General features: G+C 42.4%; 1 protein-coding gene across 1 annotated transcript in view; it reads left to right on the forward strand.

Annotated features, from left to right (window-relative positions):
• Positions 1–3,941: 3,941 nt before the first annotated feature.
• The window catches only part of FAH (fumarylacetoacetate hydrolase), a 58,547-nt gene continuing 41,043 nt past the window's right edge, over positions 3,942–21,445 (forward strand). Inside the window, exons 1-5 of the mRNA XM_073653529.1 lie at positions 3,942–4,134; positions 11,963–12,073; positions 12,871–12,992; positions 18,318–18,367; positions 19,811–19,901. Of these exons, the coding sequence (XP_073509630.1) occupies positions 4,054–4,134; positions 11,963–12,073; positions 12,871–12,992; positions 18,318–18,367; positions 19,811–19,901 (455 nt within the window). The 5' untranslated portion in view covers positions 3,942–4,053. The remainder of the gene's footprint in view (positions 4,135–11,962; positions 12,074–12,870; positions 12,993–18,317; positions 18,368–19,810; positions 19,902–21,445) is intronic.

Raw genomic sequence — 21,445 nt, forward strand, 5'->3', positions numbered from 1 at the left:
AGCAGGCACAAGCATCTAATGCTAGCGAGCGATTGAAGCAAGCAATGGTTGCTGCTGTTTAACCACTTAGATGCCAATGACCACTGTAGCTATAAAGTGGTTCCATTCGAGGCCGGAGCACTTATTTGCACTTCACCATCCCCTCCCTATACGACCATTCCAGGGCACAGATGGGTTACGATGGCAGGCAGGGGCCACAATCTTTGTACTTCTCTGAAGCCCCAGCCACATCTTGTGGAACCACCATAAATGTCTGAGATGGCAATAACCCTTTCAGGCTGGGACTCTGCACCAATCATTGCACTTTGTGGTTGTGGTAAATCTTAGTGCAAGATCACAAGATGTCACAGATAATGTTAAGCATATGAACCGATGTGTTAATGCTGTTTCATTCACAGGCATATAGGATTGCTGATCCCTGAAACTTCATGAACATAAAAAAATAGATTGAATCAGGGCCCAGATCTAACAATATTATCTATGTACATTAGGTCTACATCCCCTGGCTGGAGTGGATGGGGTACTGGCAGATCCATCACAGAATGAGTCTTTAGTGGGAACCTGTCATCTGATTGATGCAGCCTAAACCACAGGCACCCTGAATCGGAGCCAAGCTGTGATATTCCAGCTGCGTATGTTTTTGGCTAGGGCTACACAGCGACATTGCACCTAGATCAGGAAACTCCATTCACTGCTCATGAAGTCTGCACATGCTCAGTAGAAGCTGCAGCAAGTCTAGTACTACAGTATTATAGCGCACGTCTTCTAGCAGCACGTTCACATGTATTTACAGTTTCTAACAATCTGCTTGTAAGAATATTATACCTATGGTAGGACATGGTGGATATGCAAGATTTCAGGAAGGTCTTGGCTGTCAGTCACAATGCTGGGGGAGGAGATGAAACTGAATATTGTTGAAGCACAAGCCTGCATCGCCCCTGATTGTGATTTACATAATACACCAATAAACATTTAAAAGGAACCTGTGAGGTCCGATAACCACTGGAGAAAAAACATATTTGCAGATGGCAGCTTTACAATACAGCTTTTGAAGTTCCAATATAATATTCCTGTGTTTTATAAAAGCTAATTTATACTGTAGCTTGTTGCATGTAAATGAGCCAGAACTAGACAAGTGGGATGTTGCATCCCCCCAGACTAGTCCTCTAATCATGCTCTTCTTGCATACAATCTACTCCATGGCAGGCTGTGGTCTTACCATTAAATTGGGTGTGATTGCCATCCTTTATCCAATCCATTTCACAGAAGGACTACTGCCACTTTGTGCACAAGATTTTCATCAGTCATTCCTGAAGCAGATTGTATGGAAGATGTCAACGCCAGGAGGTGGAGACTAGATTGTAGTGAGGACTAGTCTGGGGGAAACTACATCCTACTGGACTAGTCCTGGCTCATGATAAGCTGCAGAGTAAAAGTGCTTTTAAATTGGAACGTCAAAGGCTTTAAATTAGGGCTAAATGACGACTTTGGCCCCGTCACAGTAAAGATCGGTCTGTGCTGCTGCTGCTATATCGCTGCGTAATGCAGGTGAAAGGGGTCATTGTGACCCCTAGAGTAATGTGGCCATGACAAGCAAGTTGGAAAATCAGTTTGTTTGTCAATGTAGCTAAAGGGGTCGAATGCAACTTCATTCACTTGCATTCTGCGGTGATGTAGCACCTGCATAGAGCGATCTTTGGCCGCACGACCTGTGTTGCCAAAGTCACCGTGTAGCCACAGTATTGATGTAACGCTGATCTGAGCACATATATAAAATTATAATAGCTGTTTGCAACAGGGGACGTAACTTGAGTGATGAATACCAGAAGGCGTCACAACAATCCAACCAGAGCAGAGAAGTGTACAAAGGGTTATGCACAAGTTTGGAAGTTATCTCAGATTCACAGGAGAGTGGATAACTTGCTGATCCCTGGAGGTTTGAACTCTACCGATCCCTAAAAAACTGGCTCTGAATAGCCCCATGTGGACCACTGTTGCTCAATTCAGTCTTGATGAGACCGCCGGAGATGGCTGAGGCTGCACTCGAATGGCCTTCAGTACTCCCATTAAGAATGAATAGAACAGCAGTGATCCTGATTGACCACAGCTCCATTCACACAAGGAAGAGCCCCGGTTCTCAGGATTGGTGGGGGGTCCCAGCAGTTGGACTCGCAGAGATCGGGAAGTAATTCTCTATCCCATGGATAACTTCCAGATTTGAAAATACTCCTTTAATGAACCTTACACTGTAGCACATACATGTCAAACTCTCGCCCGTGGGCCAAATCTGGCCCACAGGGTGGTTTTATTTGGCCTGCGACACCATAACCACCACCCCTATGTGGGGATCATTATACTGTATGGCGGACTATGTGGGGACCATTATTCTGTATGGAGGACTATGCGGGGCCATTATTCTGTATGGAGGAATATGTGGGGGCCATTATTTTGCTTGGAGGACCAGGTGGGGCCCATTATTCTGTATGGGGGATTATGTGAGGCCCATTATTCTGTATGGTATGGAAGACAATGTGGGACCCACTATTCTGTATGGAGGACTATGTGAGGCCCATTATACTGTATGGAGGACTATGTGGGGCCCATTATTCTGTATGGAGGACTGTGTGGTGCCCATTATTCTGTATGGAGGACTGTGTGGGGCCATTATTCTGTATGGGGGACTGTGTGGGGCCCATTATTCTGTATGGAGGACTATGTGGGACCCATTATTGTGTGTGGAGGACTTTGTGGGGCCCATTATTCTGTGTGGAGGACTATGTGGGACCCACTATTCTGTATGGAGGACTATGTGGGGCTCATTATTCTGTATGGAGGACTGTGTGAGGCCCATTATTCTGTAAGGAGGACTGTGTGGGGTCCATTATACTGTATGGAGGACTGTGTGGGGCTCATTATTCTGTATGGAGGACTATGTGAGGCTCATTATTCTGTATGGAGGACTGTGTGGGGCCCATTATTCTGTATGGAGGACTGTGGGGTCCATTAAACTGTATGGAGGACTGTGTGGGGCACTTTATTCTGTATGGAGGGCTGTGTGGGGCCCATTATTCTGTATGGAGGACTATGTGGGGCTCATTATTCTGTATGGAGGACTGTGTGGGGCCCATTATTCTGTATTGGAGGACTATGTGGGGCTCATTATTCTGTATGGAGGACTGTGTGGGGCCCATTATTCTGTATGGAGGACTGTGTGGGGTCCATTATACTGTATGGAGGACTGTGTGGGGCCCATTATTCTGTATTGGAGGACTATGTGGGGCTCATTATTCTGTATGGAGGACTGTGTGGGGCCCATTATTCTGTATGGAGGACTGTGTGGGGTCCATTATACTGTATTGAGGACTGTGTGGGGCACATTGTTCTGTATGGAGGACTGCGTGGGGCACATTATTCTGTATGGAGCCCATTATTCTGTATGGAGGACTGTGTGAGACCCATTATCCTGTATACTGGTTGGCCCGTGACTTTGTCCAAGTTTTTTATTTTGGCCCTCTGTGAATTTGAGGTTGATATCCTTGCTGTAGGACAATTGGTTGGCATGGCTCTACCGGCTGGTTCCTCTTGTGATATTGCATTGGGATCTAATGTGATAAACAGATTTTTAATCACGTTGTATAAAACCTACTTTTAAGCTAGAAACAAAAACCTTTTTTGATACCAGATTTTGGTTCTGATGCGATGAAATTGCTGTCCTTCATTACACGTGAATCCACAGCTTTGAGCTTCCATTGACCGTGGATATGACTGGACTAGGCCCTGGGTGATGTCTGTGTCTTGTATCTGAGCAGGCTTCACTGCAGGGCAAGCTGCTGTCAAATTTGGGAAAAGTCTTTGAACTTTGCTCTCAGGAAAGGGCTGAGTCATCCTGACCCTGGTTTTGATTAGTGACATCCCGGTGGGTGTATTAGCTCCTCTAGGCCGGATTGGTTAGTGAGGAGGAGGAGGTCTACAAGTGCTGAGCCTCCCTCTCCTGACACATCTGGAGCTGAGGAGCACACACAATCTGAGGCCACACTCCTGGCTCTGTTCACAATGTCCTTCATCCCTGTAGACCCAGACTCCGATTTTCCTATCCAGAATTTGCCGTATGGGATTTTCTCTACAGAAGATGAGGTTAGTGTAGCTGTACAATGATGAGGTTTATTGCCTATAACTTTTTTCAGACTTTCAGAACTTTGCTGCTATCATACATGAAACTGGAGAATTTGTTTGGATTGTTTTAGTTCTTCGGGTAAGGAAATTGTTCTTCTTGTCATATGTGACTTCATTAACCCAAGAGATCCAAAGGTAGCAAAAGCTAGCTATCCTGGAAGTATTTGGTCAGTATTTCTAGCCAAAAGCAGCAGAGGAGCAATCACAGGGAAAGTATAATAGAAACTCGTCACCACTTCTGGATTTGTCACCCTCTCCTGGTTTTGGCTACAAATACTGAGATAAATAAACTGCCCAAATACTGAACGTGTGAACGTGGCCTTATTGTTAAAAGCTGCAAGGAAAAATTAAGCATCGTGTGCATGAGAGTTCACAAATGTCACTCATTTTGCTGGTGCTGTAAAGTGAATTTGTAGGGGGAATAAAGTTAATTTCCTCCCGGCAGTGGGGCTGTGAGTTTTGGCACTGGGCAGGTTCAGAACACTTTTAACCTGCAGTTTAAGCCCATAGCTACGGGTTTAATACTTTCACGTAACAGGTTACCTTAAGGCTATGTGCCCACGATGCAGAAATAAAGTGGAAAATTTCCGCTTCATTTCTGCATGTCCTTGCCCGGAAAAAACGCATGCGGAATTTGACACTCGTTTTTGAAGCGTTTTGCACATGCGGAATTGCTTTGCGTTTTTTAATGCATTGAGAAGGCAATTCCGCATGTGCAAAACGCACAAATAATGAACATGCTGCGGAATTTCCCACACATCAAAAACGCTGCTGAAAATTCTGCAGCATGGGCGTTGAAATGGGGGACGAATTACCAAGCGTTTTACAAGCGTTTACACTGCAAAAACGCTTGAAAAACGCATCGTGGGCACGGACTCTTAAAGTGTCTTCCTGGTCTGGCATGTTTGTCTAAGAGTATGTTCACACCCAGCTTTTTTTTTGTGCTGAAAAGAAGCTACATTTTGCCTTACCACCAAAAGCTCTTAAATTTCAGCTTGTTTAGAAAAAGACGCCTCAGAGGAGATCTCATTTATATGTATAAATACATGTGTGGTTAATACAAAAGACTAGCACATGACTTATTCCTTCAAAAGACCACACTAAGTACCAGGGGGCACTCATTATGGGTGGAAGAAAGGCGATTCCAGCACCTAAACAGGAAAGGGTTCTTTACAGTCAGAGCAGTTGGACTGTGGAATACCGACCACAAGAGGTAGTAATGGCCGACACTATAACAGCTTTTATACAAGGGCTGGATGACCTCCTCAGTACACATAACATTGTGGGTTAGGCTATGTGCCCACGATGCAGAAATGCTCCGGATTTTTTCCTGAGCGTTTCTGCATCTCCCTGGCAGAAAAAAACACATGCGGATTGTACATGCGTTTTTCCTGCCAGGAAAGCGGATGTGAAGCGTTAGGTTTTATTACTTAGTTGTAAAAGGATAACGCTTTTTTTTTTTTTACAACAAAAGTATGTCTTTCTGATCAGGATTTATTTTATGTTTTATTTGCAGTAAGCAATGTAGAAAATTGTTTTATTTCTAATTGTTCCTTTTTCAATTTAAGACCACTAGAGGGCGCTCTAATACCTATAATATCATCAGAAGGCATTTCTGTGCAGCACATGTGCAATGTGCTTGTGAACAACACAGAATATTTGCAACATATGAATGTGACATGTTGTGATATATATATATATATATATATATATATATATATATATATATATATATATAATATATCTCTCTACTTGGTTGCATATAATGATTGTTATCATTTTCTATGTTTTATGATTATTGGTGGGAGACAGTCCACAAGAGAAATGGACACCTTGCTAGAAAGGAACTCAATGACTTGCATTTCATTCTTCAGCTGGAATCGCATATGGTCGCCACATTATTGTCGTTTCCATCAGGCATTTAACAAAACTCTGGATGGAGGAGCGGATTCCATTGTTTACAACAGGATCTTTCTCACCTTTCCGGCACGTCCATTTTTTGTGCCAGGGGTGCAGGCGACACTGGTGGCCTGATCGTGTAATGTTTTGATCCGGCCCCGGACCAGCGCTTGATATAACAGCCTGATGGCGACTGAAGCTTTTTTTTTTCCATTAGTTTTACCATCAGACTAAAAAGACCTGAGCCTGATGCCGTGGATGTGTGTGGACCCAGCCTCCCACTGTGGATACACTGCTGCAAAATTCACAGCGGTCATTACCAGTCATAAACAGGCAATTCACAGGCTTTTCCCACAGAATACATTTATCTCCTATTCAGCATTTCTATATTTTGGGGCCTCAGCAATCCATGCGTCACCAAATCTCCTAAGTGAATTAAAGAGGCCATAAAGACCTCCCCAAAACCTGGGGAGGAGTCCTGAGGAGATAATTTGCATATTCCCACTGCATTTTGGGGTAAGTGAAGAGTCTCCGCGAGCTCAAAGAACACTGGATTTTGGCTGTTGGAGCTGAAAAGAGGACATCGGTAAACCAGGGGAGGAGTCCTGAGGAGATAATTTGCATATTCCCACTGCATTTTGGGGTAAGTGAAGAGTCTCCGCGAGCTCAAAGAACACTGGATTTTGGCTGTTGGAGCTGAAAAGAGGACATCGGTAAACCACACGCCTACCGGCGCGCGCATTTTGAAGCTTTTTTCACTGTTTTCAGAACATTAACAGTAAGAACATGGAAGAGTCCAGGAGCCATTTGGTGAGCTGCATATCCTGCTACATGTTCACAGACTTGCCAGTGGAAAAGCCAAACTTCACATGCCAGAAATGCAAGCTTGTGTCCCTGTTGGAGGAAAAGTTGCGAAATCTAGAAGAGAGGTTAACTACCTTGAAAATCATTAAGGAAGGTGAAGAGTTCTTAGACAGAGCAGAATTATCTCTTCATGATTCAGAAAGAGAAGAAATTCGAACTGCACCTGACGAAACAGAGGAATGGAAGCATGTGACCCACAGAAGCAGGAGGATCGAGAGGCAGTCAGCACCCATACTGCTCAGGAACCAGTACCAGGCTCTCACGCAGGAGAACCAGGAAGAAATACAGCAAAATAAGACTTTGCCAGCAATGAATAACCTTGTAAGCCCTCAGAATCCTCCTGGATGGAGAAAGAAGAATGTTGTGAAGAAAAAACGGAGAGTTGTGGTCATGGGGGATTCCCTGTTAAGAGGAACAGAGGCCGCTATCTGCAGACCAGACATAACCTCAAGAGAAATGTGCTGTCTTCCAGGAGCAAAAATTAAAGATGTGTCTGACAGGATATCAAGACTCTTCAGACCTACAGATCACTACCCATTCCTGCTAATACATGTGGGGACAAATGACACCGCAAGAAAGGACCTGGAAACCATCTGCAGTGACTTTGAAGACTTAGGCAAGAAAGTGAAAGAATTGGGAGCGCAGGTGGTCTTCTCATCCATCCTCCCAGTGGATGGCCATGGAACAATGAGGTGGAATAAGATTCTACAGGTGAACAACTGGCTACATCGATGGTGCCGTCAACAAGGATTTGGATTTCTGGATCACGGAATGAATTACCTATACAATGGACTACTTGCTAGAGATGGGGTGCACCTTACGAAGACTGGAAAACGTGTATTTGGAAGTCGCCTTGCTACACTCATCAGAAGAGCTTTAAACTAGAATAATGTGGGAAGGGAAGCAAAAGGCCAGAAAAAGCCATACAGCTGACAAATACTATTGAGATCTCTGCTACTGGAAGTGGAAAGGAAGAACAAAGACAAAACAATTTAAATAATAAAAATATGGGAGGAAGAGAAACCAATCACAAACTAAAATGTTTTTATACAAATGCACAAAGCATGGGCAACAAACAAGGAGAATTGGAACTACTAATGCAGGAAAAGGAATATGATGTCATTGGAATCACTGAAACTTGGTGGGACGATACACATAATTGGAATAAAAGGCTAAAAGGATACAACTTATTTGCAAGAAACAGACTTGATAAACGAGGAGGAGGTGTCGCATTGTATGTTAGAAAAGCGTATATCTGCACAGAGATTGAAGCTTCAGAGACTGGGAGTTCTGTGGAAACTGTTTGGGTAAGAATACAAGGAGAGAACAACGGAAAGGACACCATTGTAGGCATTTACTACAGGCCACCTGGGCAAGCTGAAGATATGGATGAACTCTTTATGTATCAAATGACCAAGTTCTCCAAAAAATATGACGTAGTGGTCATGGGAGATTTCAACTATCCAGACATTTGTTGGGAATCTCTCTCAAGTAAAACTAACAGGTCAAGCAAATTCTTATCCTCTCTTGCTGACAACTTTATCTTCCAAAAGGTAGGGGAGAAAACAAGGGGATCTGCTACTTTGGATCTAATCCTTATAAACAGGGAGGAAATGGTTGAGGAGGTAAAGGTGGCTGGGACCCTAGGAGGCAGCGATCATGCTATTATAGAATTTTGGATAACTAGAGGAGGAAGACATGTGAAGACTCAAACTTCAAGGTTAGATTTTAGAAAGGCAGATTTTAAGAGACTCAGAAAGAGAATAGGAGGGATCCAATGGCTGGATGTCCTTAAGGACAAAAATGTCCAGGAAGGATGGGAAATTTTTAAAAATGAGATTCTCAAAGCACAATCGTTAACAATCCCGAAAAGTAGGAAGAATGGGAAGCATTTAAGGAAACCAGGATGGATGAACACAGAACTTAAACACATGCTAAAAAGAAAGAAAGAAATGTTTATTAAATGGAAAGAGGGAGGCATATCTAAAGAAGATTATAATGCAGTCTGCAGATCCTGCAGGGCACGTATCAGGTTAGCTAAAGCTGACAATGAATTAAGGCTTGCAAGAGATGTCAAAAGCAATAAAAAAGGATTTTGGGGGTATGTCAAAAGTAAAAGAAAAGTCAAAGATGCTATAGGATTTTTACAGGATGAAAATGGAGAAATGGTAAGAGAGGATGTTGAGAAGGCCGAACTTTTTAACTCCTATTTTGCATCTGTTTTCTCTCAGAAAGAAAATGTAACATCAACTAATCTTCACTGTCCTTTTAAAGGAATAGAGGAATCCAAGTTATCTGTAAACAGAAAGATTGTGAGGGAATATTTAGCTAACATAAATGAGTTCAAGTCTCCAGGTCCAGATGAATTACACCCCAGAGTACTGAAGGAGATCGTAGAAGAAATTTTAGAACCACTCTCCATAATCTTTGAAAATTCTTGGAGAACAGGAGAAGTCCCAGAAGACTGGAGAAGAGCAAATGTTGTTCCTATCTTCAAAAAGGGGAAGAAGGTGGACCCAGGGAACTATAGGCCGGTGAGTCTGACTTCTATACCAGGAAAGATCTTTGAACAAATTATTAAACAACATGTATGTAAGTACCTGGATAAGAATGAAGTGATTAACCAGAGTCAGCATGGGTTTGTAACTAACAAGTCATGTCAAACTAACTTAATTTCCTTCTATGACAGAATCACTGACTGGGTGGATCAGGGAAATGCTGTAGATATAGTATATCTTGACTTCAGCAAAGCATTTGACAAAGTATCTCACACCATCCTTATTGAAAAAATGACTAAGTATGCAATGGACCAGGCAACTGTTAGGTGGATTCATAACTGGCTTAGTGATCGGACTCAAAGGGTGGTTGTAAATGGCTTCACATCCAGCTGGATGAATGTCTCAAGTGGGGTACCTCAGGGCTCCGTCCTGGGACCTGTATTGTTCAACATCTTTATCAATGATTTAGATGAAGGAATTGAGGGTAAACTGATTAAATTTGCTGATGACACAAAGCTAGGAGGGATAGCTAATACTAGAGAAGAGAGAGGGAAGATTCAAAAAGACCTAAATAAACTGGAGCAGTGGGCAGCAACCAACAGAATGGTTTTTAACAGGGAAAAATGCAAAGTACTACATCTGGGCAATAAAAATGAAAAAAGCATATACAGAATGGGAGGAATAGAGCTAAGCAACAGTACATGTGAAAAAGACTTAGGTATACTAATAGATCATAGACTGAACATGAGTCAACAGTGTGATGCAGCAGCAAAAAAGGCAAATACAATTCTGGGATGTATTAACAGAAGCATACAGTCTAGATCACGTGAAGTCATTATCGGTCTTTACTCCTCTTTGGTCAGACCTCATCTGGAATACTGTGTACAGTTTTGGGCACCACATTTTAAAAAAGACATAGACAAACTGGAGCAAGTTCAGAGAAGAGCGACCAGAATGGTGACTGGTCTGCAAACCATGTCCTATGAGGAACGGTTGCAGGATTTGGGAATGTTTAGCTTGCAAAAAAGAAGACTGAGAGGAGACTTAATAGCTGTCTACAAATATGTCAAGGGCTGTCACATTGTAGAAGGATCATCTTTATTCTCATTTGCACAAGGAAAGACTAGAAACAATGGGATGAAACTAAATGGGAGGAGACACAGATTAGATATTAGAAAAAACTTTTTGACAGTTAGGGTGATCAATAAGTGGAACAGGCTGCCACGAGAGGTGGTGAGTTCCCCTTCAATGGACGTCTTCAAACAGAGGCTGGACAGACATCTGTCTGAGATGATTTAGTGAATCCTGCTTTGAGCAGGGGGTTGGACCAGATGACCCAGGAGGTCCCCTCCAACTCTACCATTCTATGATTCTATGAAAGATGTAATTTTTTTTCCCAGTGTGTCAATTCTGAAGTTCTCCTTAATCCGGTGTTGACTTTCTTTTGTTCCTTTGCCTCTCTGTTCCTGAGATATGGACCCTTTTTTCTTGCATGTAAATCTAGTCTTGATAGTCAACTGGGCGTGATCATCAAGAAGGCTCCCATAGAGAAGGGGGACAAGCCCACTTGCCTATCAAGACTCGTTTTACATTTATGGAAGAAAAGGGCCATATCTCAGGAAGGGAGAGGAACCAGACAAACCAGACAAATACCAGACACAGGGGAGTATAAGAAAAAAAATGACATATTTCTGGCAACAGTTTCTCTTTAAACAATGGTTTGACCACTGCCCCATTCACTTCTACAGCATGGCTATGTCCCATAGCAATGAATCAGAGGTGGAGCTTGCACAAGGGAGTTTCTTAATATTTGCTTGAAGGGTTCAGCTTTGGAAATTGATGGGAGGAATAGTTTAGCATATAGCAGTGTTCTTACTGTCAAAATAACAGGCACCAAATAAAACCCTGACAGACCCCATTGTAAGTCAATGGGGTCCATGGTGTGAGTTTGATATCCCTTCCACAACGCATCTTGCAGAAAGTCTTCCATAAAGCTTTATATATTTGTGAATTTTAGTGTTCCTCAAAGGGTTATTCCAATCTTCATAGATGGATTATGATAGCACTTTTGCCAATTAATTATTAAAATTGACTTCTTTCTATAAATTTTAACACTTTCCTTCATTTTTTTATCTCATTGGCTAGGAGACCGACTAGATCTTGTCTAGATTGTGAGCAGTGCGTAGAGGCTGGCTGGTATTGGGAGGTAACAGCGAGCGCCAGCCATCCTGGACAGCTTCCAAGCAGTGTCTACAAGCTCGACAGAAAAGAGCTTGGAAGCATGGACCGTATTCTGCTGTTGAGCAGCAGTGGTCGGTCTCCAAGGCAATGAGCTTGAAAGAAAAGAAAAATATTAATATTTCAAAGTCTGAAAATTTTAATAACAGAAAATTGAAAAATTACTTGAATTTACAAGCTCTAGCTGTCAATACCCATTTATTAAGATGGGAATAACCCTTTTAAAATAGTGGTCAAAGCAATAGACACTAATCTAAAGAGAATAAAACACCTTCTCCTTTTTTTGGCAGCCAAGACATAGGATAGGAGTGGCTATTGGGGACCAAATCCTGGATCTGAGTATCATCAGGCACCTCTTTAATGGCCCTTTCTTGACTGGACACCAAAATGTATTTTTTGAGGTATTGTATGTATAAGTTATTTAATATCTATCTATCATTGTTTGTATAGGTTATATAATTTGCCATCCATCCATAACATACATTATATGTTAACTATCTATTCATCCATTTTTTCTTTTTATATTGTAGTATTGTGATACAAATATTACCATGGCTATTCTTTCTTAGGATTCAGACTTGAATGTTAATTTCAGTCCAAATGTGTGTAAATTGATTTCTCTTGAGGCTATGAGAGAATGGGGAAGCACAAAGACATGGTGTGGTAACTCGTAGTAATTAGGCCAGGGCTACAGTACATGGCTACACTATAGTACATGGCTATGATGCATGGCGACGGTACAATAGATGGCTATGCTACAGTACATGGCTGCAGTACGGTAATTGGCTACACTATAGTACAGGACTACAACGCATGGCTACAGTACAGTACACGGCTACAGTACAATACATGGTGACAGTACAGTACACAGCTACAGTATTGCCCAATCTTATTTCTTGCTACTAAAACAGAGAGAAAACTGTCCCACGTGATATTATGGTCATTAATGCAGGTCTACCATGTACCATTATTCATAGTCGGCAGATGTGATAATAATTTGGCTATACAGGACATAATATTATTGTGTGAAAACATGGGCAGGATATAACAGGTGAGTTATCACCTGCCTATAAGATAGGTAATTGGGGATTAGTAATTGTAAGTGATATGTATACTGATATGAACACAACAGCAGTATTCACAATGAACTGAAAATGTATCCTTTGTACTGGTGTAAATGGCTGATGTCTTGTCGTAGACAACCCTCAATAGATTTATGGCCCTCGGGCGCAATGCATGGAGAGAGGCCCGACAAACCCTTCAACAGCTTCTATCAGCCACAGAGCCCTCACTCCGAGACAGCAAGGATCTGCGTGCCAGGTGAGTGGAGCCGGGCCCGGCCTGTCCTGTGTGGCTGTACTCTGCATCTGTATATGTCTCTGCTATCAATCACAGGGAGCGCTGTTTACCCAATGTTTAGGGTCACTCACCTCAATTATATATGTGACAGCTCTGCCTCCCATCACTCAGCCCAATACGCATCTAGCAGCAGTCATAGTTTCCATCTGCCATTGTAACTTGCTGTACAGATGTCACCTAGCTTTTTGTTTAACTGTCTGGGGGCCGCATGGTTCCCAAATAACTGTAAGGCTTCGTGCACACATCTGTATTATGATCCCTTAGACATTACAAGAAGCCATAATACGCCCCCATATAACTATATAGTTTTTTTTCATATGAAATATGACAGAAGATATTTATGGCTTTATGATTAAGCTATTCTGTGTAGAAGCAATGCCCCCAACCCCTCGATACCCCATTGCTCTACATAGGAAACAGAGTGGCACATTGTACCTACCGCTCCACTGTACAGAGCCCTAAGGACCCCGGGTGCCACCATACAAATGACAGCTGTGCCTTATGAACGAGTCCTAAGGGCATGTTCACACCGTCTTGTGAAACTGATTTGCTCCTAAATCCACATAAAAACCATGTCACATATACTTTAAATACTCCTACTCCTATTCATTTCAATGGAAAGTCCACTTTGAAAAATTGAATTTTTCAATTACATTTACATAAAACTTGATTATTATGCTCGAGGAGCTGGAACAATCTTTTCTATTTTTATAGTATTCCCAACCTGCATAAACCCCTCATCCTGCTGACACCCCAATGCTGAGCCGCTGCTGCCGTATGTGTCCCTATTACTGCACTGCTGTGTGGCGTGGTACCAGCGCTCCTCTTAGTGCCCCACATAATAATGCCCCCCAATCTGCCCTTTACATAGTAAAACACCACCTTTGTGTCCTTTTAATGGTAAAATTGCCGCCTAAAAATACTACTGCTCTGTAAATTTATTGGAGCGTATTAATTCTCCCTTTGATGGTTACAATACCCTGAGTGCCCCTAGAAGATAATACTAAAGTTTGATCAGAGTGTGATCCAATTTTCTCGGATAAATCGTAAAACACTGTGAGGAGAAGATGGAGAGCAAAATTTCTCCATCTTTTCCATTCTGTGAGTTTGTGGAAATTGGACTGCACTCAGATGTCATCCGAGTGCAGTCTGATGTTTTCCATTCACCCATAGACTTGAATACGTGAGCGGCTTCCGATTTCAAAGTGATCGCAGATTTTGTCCTCATTGGCGCAAGTGCTATCCAATAAAAAAATCAGATAGCGCTTGTTCGATGAATACGCTGGTGTGAGCGAGCCCATACTGTATGGAGTTCCCCCACATGCAGTAATAATGCCCCCTGAGTCCCAGTAACATGTGACATAAGTTGTTACTCTACAGATCAGCACAGTTCCAGCAAATCCATATAGTTTTTTTTTGCCTCACTGTGGCACAATGGTAGCATGTCTCATGGAAATAAAGACTTTTTTTGGTGTTGCATTACAAGAGTTCTAGCCGGGTTTTTTTCTGACCATGTAGCCGGATGTGCCATGTTTTTGTGAGACGGGTCTTATGTTTTAATAGAGCCATTTTACGGTAATAGAATTGTTATTTTTGGGGGTAGGATTTCTCCATAATAATTTTTATTTTTGTTGCATTTTTCCTTACTTACCATCCAGCTGTTAGAACATATCAACCTTATTTTGTGGGTTGTCCAGCAAAATATCTGTATTGTTTTTTGTACAGCTCTTGTATGTGTATGGTTTAGGGGACTGGATAACAGATGTGTACTTTTGGCCATTTTTTGCACAACAAGAGCTGAATTGGACGTTATGAAAACTTCTGATACGTCTTTACGATCTACAGATGTAGCCCAGTTTCCCTTAAAGCACCACTCCAGTGATTTTTTTTTTTTGATTTTTTTTATTTATTTATTTTTTTTTTTACTTCATCCCTGGAGTTGTCCTTAAAATCCAAGTTCCCTGCCCCCTGTCTGATACTTATCTTCTAGCGTTTTCATCTGTTTCGGTTGCCGCTCTGTTCTGTCTTTCAATTCTAGCAATTCGAAGATGAACAGTTGTATATCTAATCACCCCCTTATATCCAATTGTACTCCACAAAATGTTTACTGGCATCTGGATTGTTCTCTTCAGCTTTCATAGTTTTTCAAAATTTTCACAATGTCTCAGATATCTTCTTTCATAATACAATAGGTGCAAATGAGCGTCTTAAAAGGAATCTGTCACCAGGGTTTTTCTACTCCATCTGAGAGCAGCATGAGATAGGGGCAGAGACCCTGATTCCAGCGATATATCACTTACTGGGTTGTTTGCTGCACTTTTGATAAATGCAAGTAGTAGAGAGGAATTGACAGTGATGTCCAGGCGCTGCCAAAGGTGTTGGAGAAAAGAAACTTATTAAAAAACAATGTGTCTCGAAGTTGGTTCAACTCCTTCATCAGGTATAATGATATTGAGGAAGGATTATACCTGAGGAAGGAGTTAAACTACTTCGAAACACATTGTTTTTTAATAAATTTCTTTTCTCCAACACCTGCGACCTTTTTGGCAGCACCCATACTTCACCGCTGATTCCTCTACATAAGACCACGGTCCCACTATCACTATATGGTCAGTATTTTTTCTCAGGAGTGGGAGCCAAAACCAGGAGTGGGTGATAAATGCAGAATTGGTGACTTGTTTCTTTCTATTATACCTTTTCTCTGATTGTTCCTCACCTGGCTCCCACTCCTGAGAAAAAATACTGAGCAAATACTGATACTGGGGCCGTGGCCTTGACGCGCCCCCGGGGCAATGGGGTACTCGGCTGCTGGGCCTATGGATGCTTTTGGGGGGATAGGTCACAGTGGCTGGCCCGGTCCGTGGCCCAGGGTGGTCAACCGAAAAGGGGGATTGTAACTTGGATAAAAATAAATAAATAGTTTGTGACGCCACCTGTGGTACCTGGTAAGGATTACCAGCGCTGCTGCAGACCTCCGGGGGGTAATGGGATGGCAGCTGGGATGTTTCTGCTCCCCACAGGTGGAGCGGGCCCCTGGGGCAGTGTGGAGTTTGATGGTGGTGATGCTGGGACTTGTAGTGCAGGCGGATGGCGCAGCAGGAGTAACTGACAGACAGGGGATTCACTTCAGTACCTTTACTGGTGCGGATGTCAGGTACGGTCCAGGGTACTCAGTAGGATGGGTGCACTTCAGGACTTCTCCCCAGTGAGCGGGTATAAGGCCTCCTGGTCCGTGTCTCCCTCTCTGTATGCTCTTGGCCAGCCTGCAACTGGGCCTAGCTTATGTGTCGTGCTGTTCCTTCATCTGTCGCTCAGTTGTAGGACCTTCTGCTGGCAACCACTATCCCTGGTAACGCTGGGGCCTTTGTGGTTCCTGGTCCTGTAATGGGTCTAGCTTCAGGTCGTCCAGGGACTTGTAGTCCTCCTGGAATGCCGGTGATCCCTACTGGGTATAAAGGGACCCTGTAGGCGCGGACCCGGTGTCCGATTTGTATACTGAGGTGAGCCTATGATGCTCCTCTGCCCCCTCAACTCCTCTCTCCTTTCTCCTCTTGACTTCGGCCACACTCGGGGCCCTCAGAACTCAGCTGCAGACACTCTGCGTCTTCGCTGCTCTCAGCGCCAGCACGCTCTCAGACTCTCTCTGTCTGACTGAACTGCCTAGCTCCACCCTCTATCTATCCATAAAATATAAATATATATAAATAAATATATATATATATATATATATATATATATATATATATATATATATATATATATATATATATCTCTCTATCTATCTATCCCTAACGAGCTCCCTCTGCTGGTATGAGGTGGAGGTGTTTGTATGTAGTGAGGGCCTCTTGTGGAGAAGTCCATCCATGCACCATGGGTCCTGTAGTACCTGTGCACAGCAGGGTGCCACAGCCTTACTTGCATTTCCTTCTCCACCTGTACGGATGTGAGCTCATCCTATAAATTACCCTGCGTTTTTACACAGAGGGAGCGCCTCTTTTTTTGTTTTTCTTTTGCACTTTTGATAAAATCACTGTTTTCTGTTGCAGATCTAACAGTTCTCTGAATGCTGAGCTCTGTATCACCCCGCCCATATCACTGATTGTCACCTTTCTGTGTGCACTGTGCATAGGCAGAAAGCTGCTAATCAGAAATATGGTTGGGGTTATGGAGGACTACATGGGTGCAGGTTTCTATTCCTTTAGTGATAATCTCCTGCTGATAAAACAACTACAGCAAAGAGCCCAGTAAGTAACACTTCACTGGAATCAGGGTCTTCGTCTCTAGTCTCTACATTATGCTGCTCTCAGATTAAGTGACAGATTCCCTTGAAACCCAGGTTTTATCTTTCATGTTACATTTTTCCCTAAAGTAAAAGTTGTTCTGAAATCACTGGCAGTGAAAGAATTAAAGTTAAACTAGAAAATGTGCAAAAAGCATTACAGCCATTACACATTTTTTATGTATGTCCCTTTGAAAAAAAAAATCCTTTTTGCATAGGGCTGCTGGTCAGATAAGGTCATTTTGCGTAGCGCTGCTGGTCAGATGAGGTCATTTTGCGTAGCGCTGCTGGTCAGATGAGGTCATTTTGTTTATGGACAAGTTTACAAAGATTGATGTATTCAGTCAGTACTGCAGTTATATTCATGACTGTAAGAAAACTGTTTAATGAAAAATGTAAAAAAATGAAAATGAAAAAAAAGTATTTGCAAGATTACGCAATTATTTAAGGTGAATCTGTCACCAGGTTTTTGCTACATAATCTGAGAGCAGCATAATCTAGGGACAGTTACCCTGATTGCAGCGATGTGTCACTTACTAGGCTGCTTGCTGTATTTTTTATAAAATCTGTTTTGTCAGCACGATATTATCACTAGAGGACCAGTAAACCTGCGGTCATGTAGTTCTCCATATTCATCAGCTCTGTATAATTCCACCCCCACCACTGATTGGTAGCTTTTTGCCTATGCACAGTGTACACAGAAAGCTACCAATCAATGGTGTGGGCGGGGTTGTACAAAGCTCAATAGTCAAATAACTGGGAGATCTGCAGCAGATAAAATAGGGATTTTATCAGAACAGCAAGCAGCCCAGTAAGTGATACATTGCTGTAATCAGTGTCTCTGTCCCTATAAAATTCTGCTCTCAGATGGGGTAACACAAATCTGATGACAGATTAACTTTTCCCTTTTAGGTTTCCATGCTTTACATTATTTTCCACAGGTTTTTTTAGGGATTTTTTTTTTTGGATAAGATTCCTCAAACTAATCTCTGTGCACTTTATTACAGAGCATTTGTTCCTCAGTCATTGGCAAAGCTTCATCTGCCAGCAAATATTGGTATGTATCTTCTAGACACAATTCTTAGAAGCTCAAACTTTGAGGCTGCACTACTTTCTGATTGACAGCATGAGCATTGGTGTAACTTGAAGCTTATGGCCCCAATAAAAAATATCCAACCGGGCCCCCAACTATCATAGTTCTTTAATGGTATTGGTCGTCTTGTATGGGCCAAAGATCTTTTGGGACCCCCAAGTTCCAGGCCCCACTGCGACTGCAACCTCTGCACGCACTATTGCTGCTCACCTGAACTCGTCCTTGAAATTTATGTTCTATTCATTGTGATCATCGAGATCTTATTAGGATCACCATCCACGTCATTATTCATACATATAGTTATTTAGACCGTCTGCAATGCTCCAGGAGCATTACACAGCCGCTAGCACATGGGCATTTGTATCTCAGACTCTCCATCCTCTGCAACTCTCCGGACCTCATTATTGCATTTGCGCTTTTTTTTTTTTTTGGTCCAGTTTTTGGTGTTTTCTGCCGGTTTCTAATTTGTGCCTTTTTTACAAAGCTATTTCATATGTATTCTCCTGTTTTTGTTTTATGTTCATCATTAGGGTCTGGATTTGGGGTTTCAGTTCTTAAAGAGACACAAAATTTTGACCCAAAATATACTTAAGTTCCACCCTGGAGTACTCTTTGTGACATTTTTGCAGAACATGCAACTTTTCCCATTAAAAGTTTAAAAGCAAAAATAAAGAGCATTTTTGGGTTTGCACAAAAATTCATAAACCACGTGCGCCATATTGAAGAATTTGGCGCAAAGAATATAAATGAATACCATAAGACAAAAAAAAATGAAAATGATAAATCGGGCCCTTGATCTATGATGACACCTCATAGGGCTTCCAGGTCCCATTTCACTCTCCGGGGCCTCACATGGTCATAACTCTTCTACTCCTGCTCAGGCTTGACTCTACACCTTGGTGGTCCACTAGTCCCAGATCTCTGTTGAGCCTTACAGCAGGTCTACCTGCGAGCACACACTGACGAGAAGAGCAAAGCTTTTAAGTAGGGGCACACCCCAGACCAACCTATATGCTGCAGTGTCCACTGACAAGTCAAGCGCAGAGCACCAAGGTGACCGACCACCCGACCAACAACTCCTCCTACAAATGACTGCAAGAAGAACCATCATCAAGTAGCACAGGAATGGCAGCACTGTGGAGACCACTTGCCGCAAGTGTAGGGGCAAGCCCCGCTCACGTCCAGTCCACCCCCTCTACACACAGGATAATGTATTCTTGGTTTCTGCCATTATCCCTTTTACCTAGTGGCCATATTTATCAGGAATATTCACATGGTTTAAATAATTCCTCTTACATTTTCAGGAAACTGAGTTGTCTGCAACTTATTATTTCTTCACCGTTCTATCTCAGAGACAGAAATGAGTGATTGTGCAGCGGTAACACAGATTTGATATTTGCCTTACAGGGGATTACACTGACTTCTATTCCTCCAGGGATCATGCTACAAATGTGGGGATTATGTTCAGAGGGAAGGAAAATGCTCTGATGCCAAACTGGTGAGTTGACGTTAACCCTGTGTGTATAGTCCATTGTTTTATTCTAAGCAGAGAACCAATGTGTGGTCAAAGTCTCCGAGCCGGTACTACGCAGATATATACCGGAATGGAAGTGACAATACATAAATCAGAATCAATTAGTCTTGGAAGATAATTTTCATAACCTTCAAGGGTATATTCATCAGCCGTAAGGCTATGCGACTGGTGCAGTTCTTTTAGGGTGCTTTTTTTTTTTTTTTTTATATGTAATCTTATTTTTCCCTTGCTACGACCCCAATTCCAAAATAAATTGGGACTCCGTGTAAAATGTAAAGAAACCAAGAAGGAAATGAATTGGAAATCTTATAGCCATATTTTATTCACAACAGAACATAGAACACAGATCAGACTTTGAACATTAGACATTTTCTATTTCATTTGAAAAATTAACACCTCTAGAAATTGGCAGTAACACGTCTCAAAAAGGTGGTGACGGCCATGTCTACCATTGTGTAGCATTCCCTCTTCACTTTACAACAGTCTGTAAACATCTGGGAAGTGAGGAGACCATTTGCTGGAGTTTTGGGAGAGAAATGTTGTCTAATTTTTAACTATTGGATTCTAGCTTCTCCACCTTCTGGGTCTTTGCCGGATTTTTCATTTCATAATGTGCCAAATGTTTCCAATTGGTGAAAAACTGGCCACCTGCAGTCCAGACCTATTACCCAAACTCTTCTTTTGTGAAGCCATGCTGTTGTGATTGATACAGTATGTGTATTAACATTGTCTTGCTGAAATATACTGCCTTCCCTGAAATAGACATTGTCTGGATGGGATCCCTGGATGCTAATGCCATAGGCACTATTACAACCCCATAACATAAGAGATGATCCTTCTCCTCTTGAGCCCGCAGGATACGGTGTCCGTGATTTCCATAAAGAATTTACAATTTAGATTCATTATTTTGTCTGTCCATTTTAAATGAGCTTTGGCCCAGAGAAGGCAGCAGCGTTTCTGCATTGTGTTGATACAGTGAAGGAAATAAGTATTTGATCCCTTGCTGTTTTTGTAAGTTTGCCCACTGACCAAGACATGAACAGTCTATAATTGTAAGGGTAGGTTAATTTTAACATTCAGAGATAGAATATCCAAAAAAAAAAATCAAGAAAATCACATTGTGATTTAAAAATGATCAGCCACGACCCATTTTTAATGTCCTGGCGGAGGGAAGGAGGTTGTCACTCAGGATTTTACCGCACATGACTCCATCCATTCTCCCATTGATGCGGTGAAGTAGTCCTGTGCCCTTAGCAGAGAAAGACCCCCAAAACATAATGTTTCCACCTCCATGCTTGACAGTGGGGACGGTGTTCTTTGGGTCATGGGCAGCATTTCTCTTCCTCCAAACACTGTGAGTTGAGTTAATGCCAAAGAGCTCAATTTTTGTCTCCTCTGACCACAGCACCTTCTCCCAATAATTCACTGAATCGTCCAGGTGTTCATTGGCAAACTTCAGACGGGCCTGCACATGTGCCTTCTTGAGCAGGGGGACTTTGCGGGTGTGG

This window comes from Phyllobates terribilis, unplaced genomic scaffold (genome assembly GCF_046119375.1).
Source record: "Phyllobates terribilis strain yellow unplaced genomic scaffold, ASM4611937v1 Scaffold_11__3_contigs__length_659146591, whole genome shotgun sequence".
In the NCBI taxonomy this organism is placed as follows: Eukaryota; Metazoa; Chordata; class Amphibia; order Anura; family Dendrobatidae; genus Phyllobates; species Phyllobates terribilis.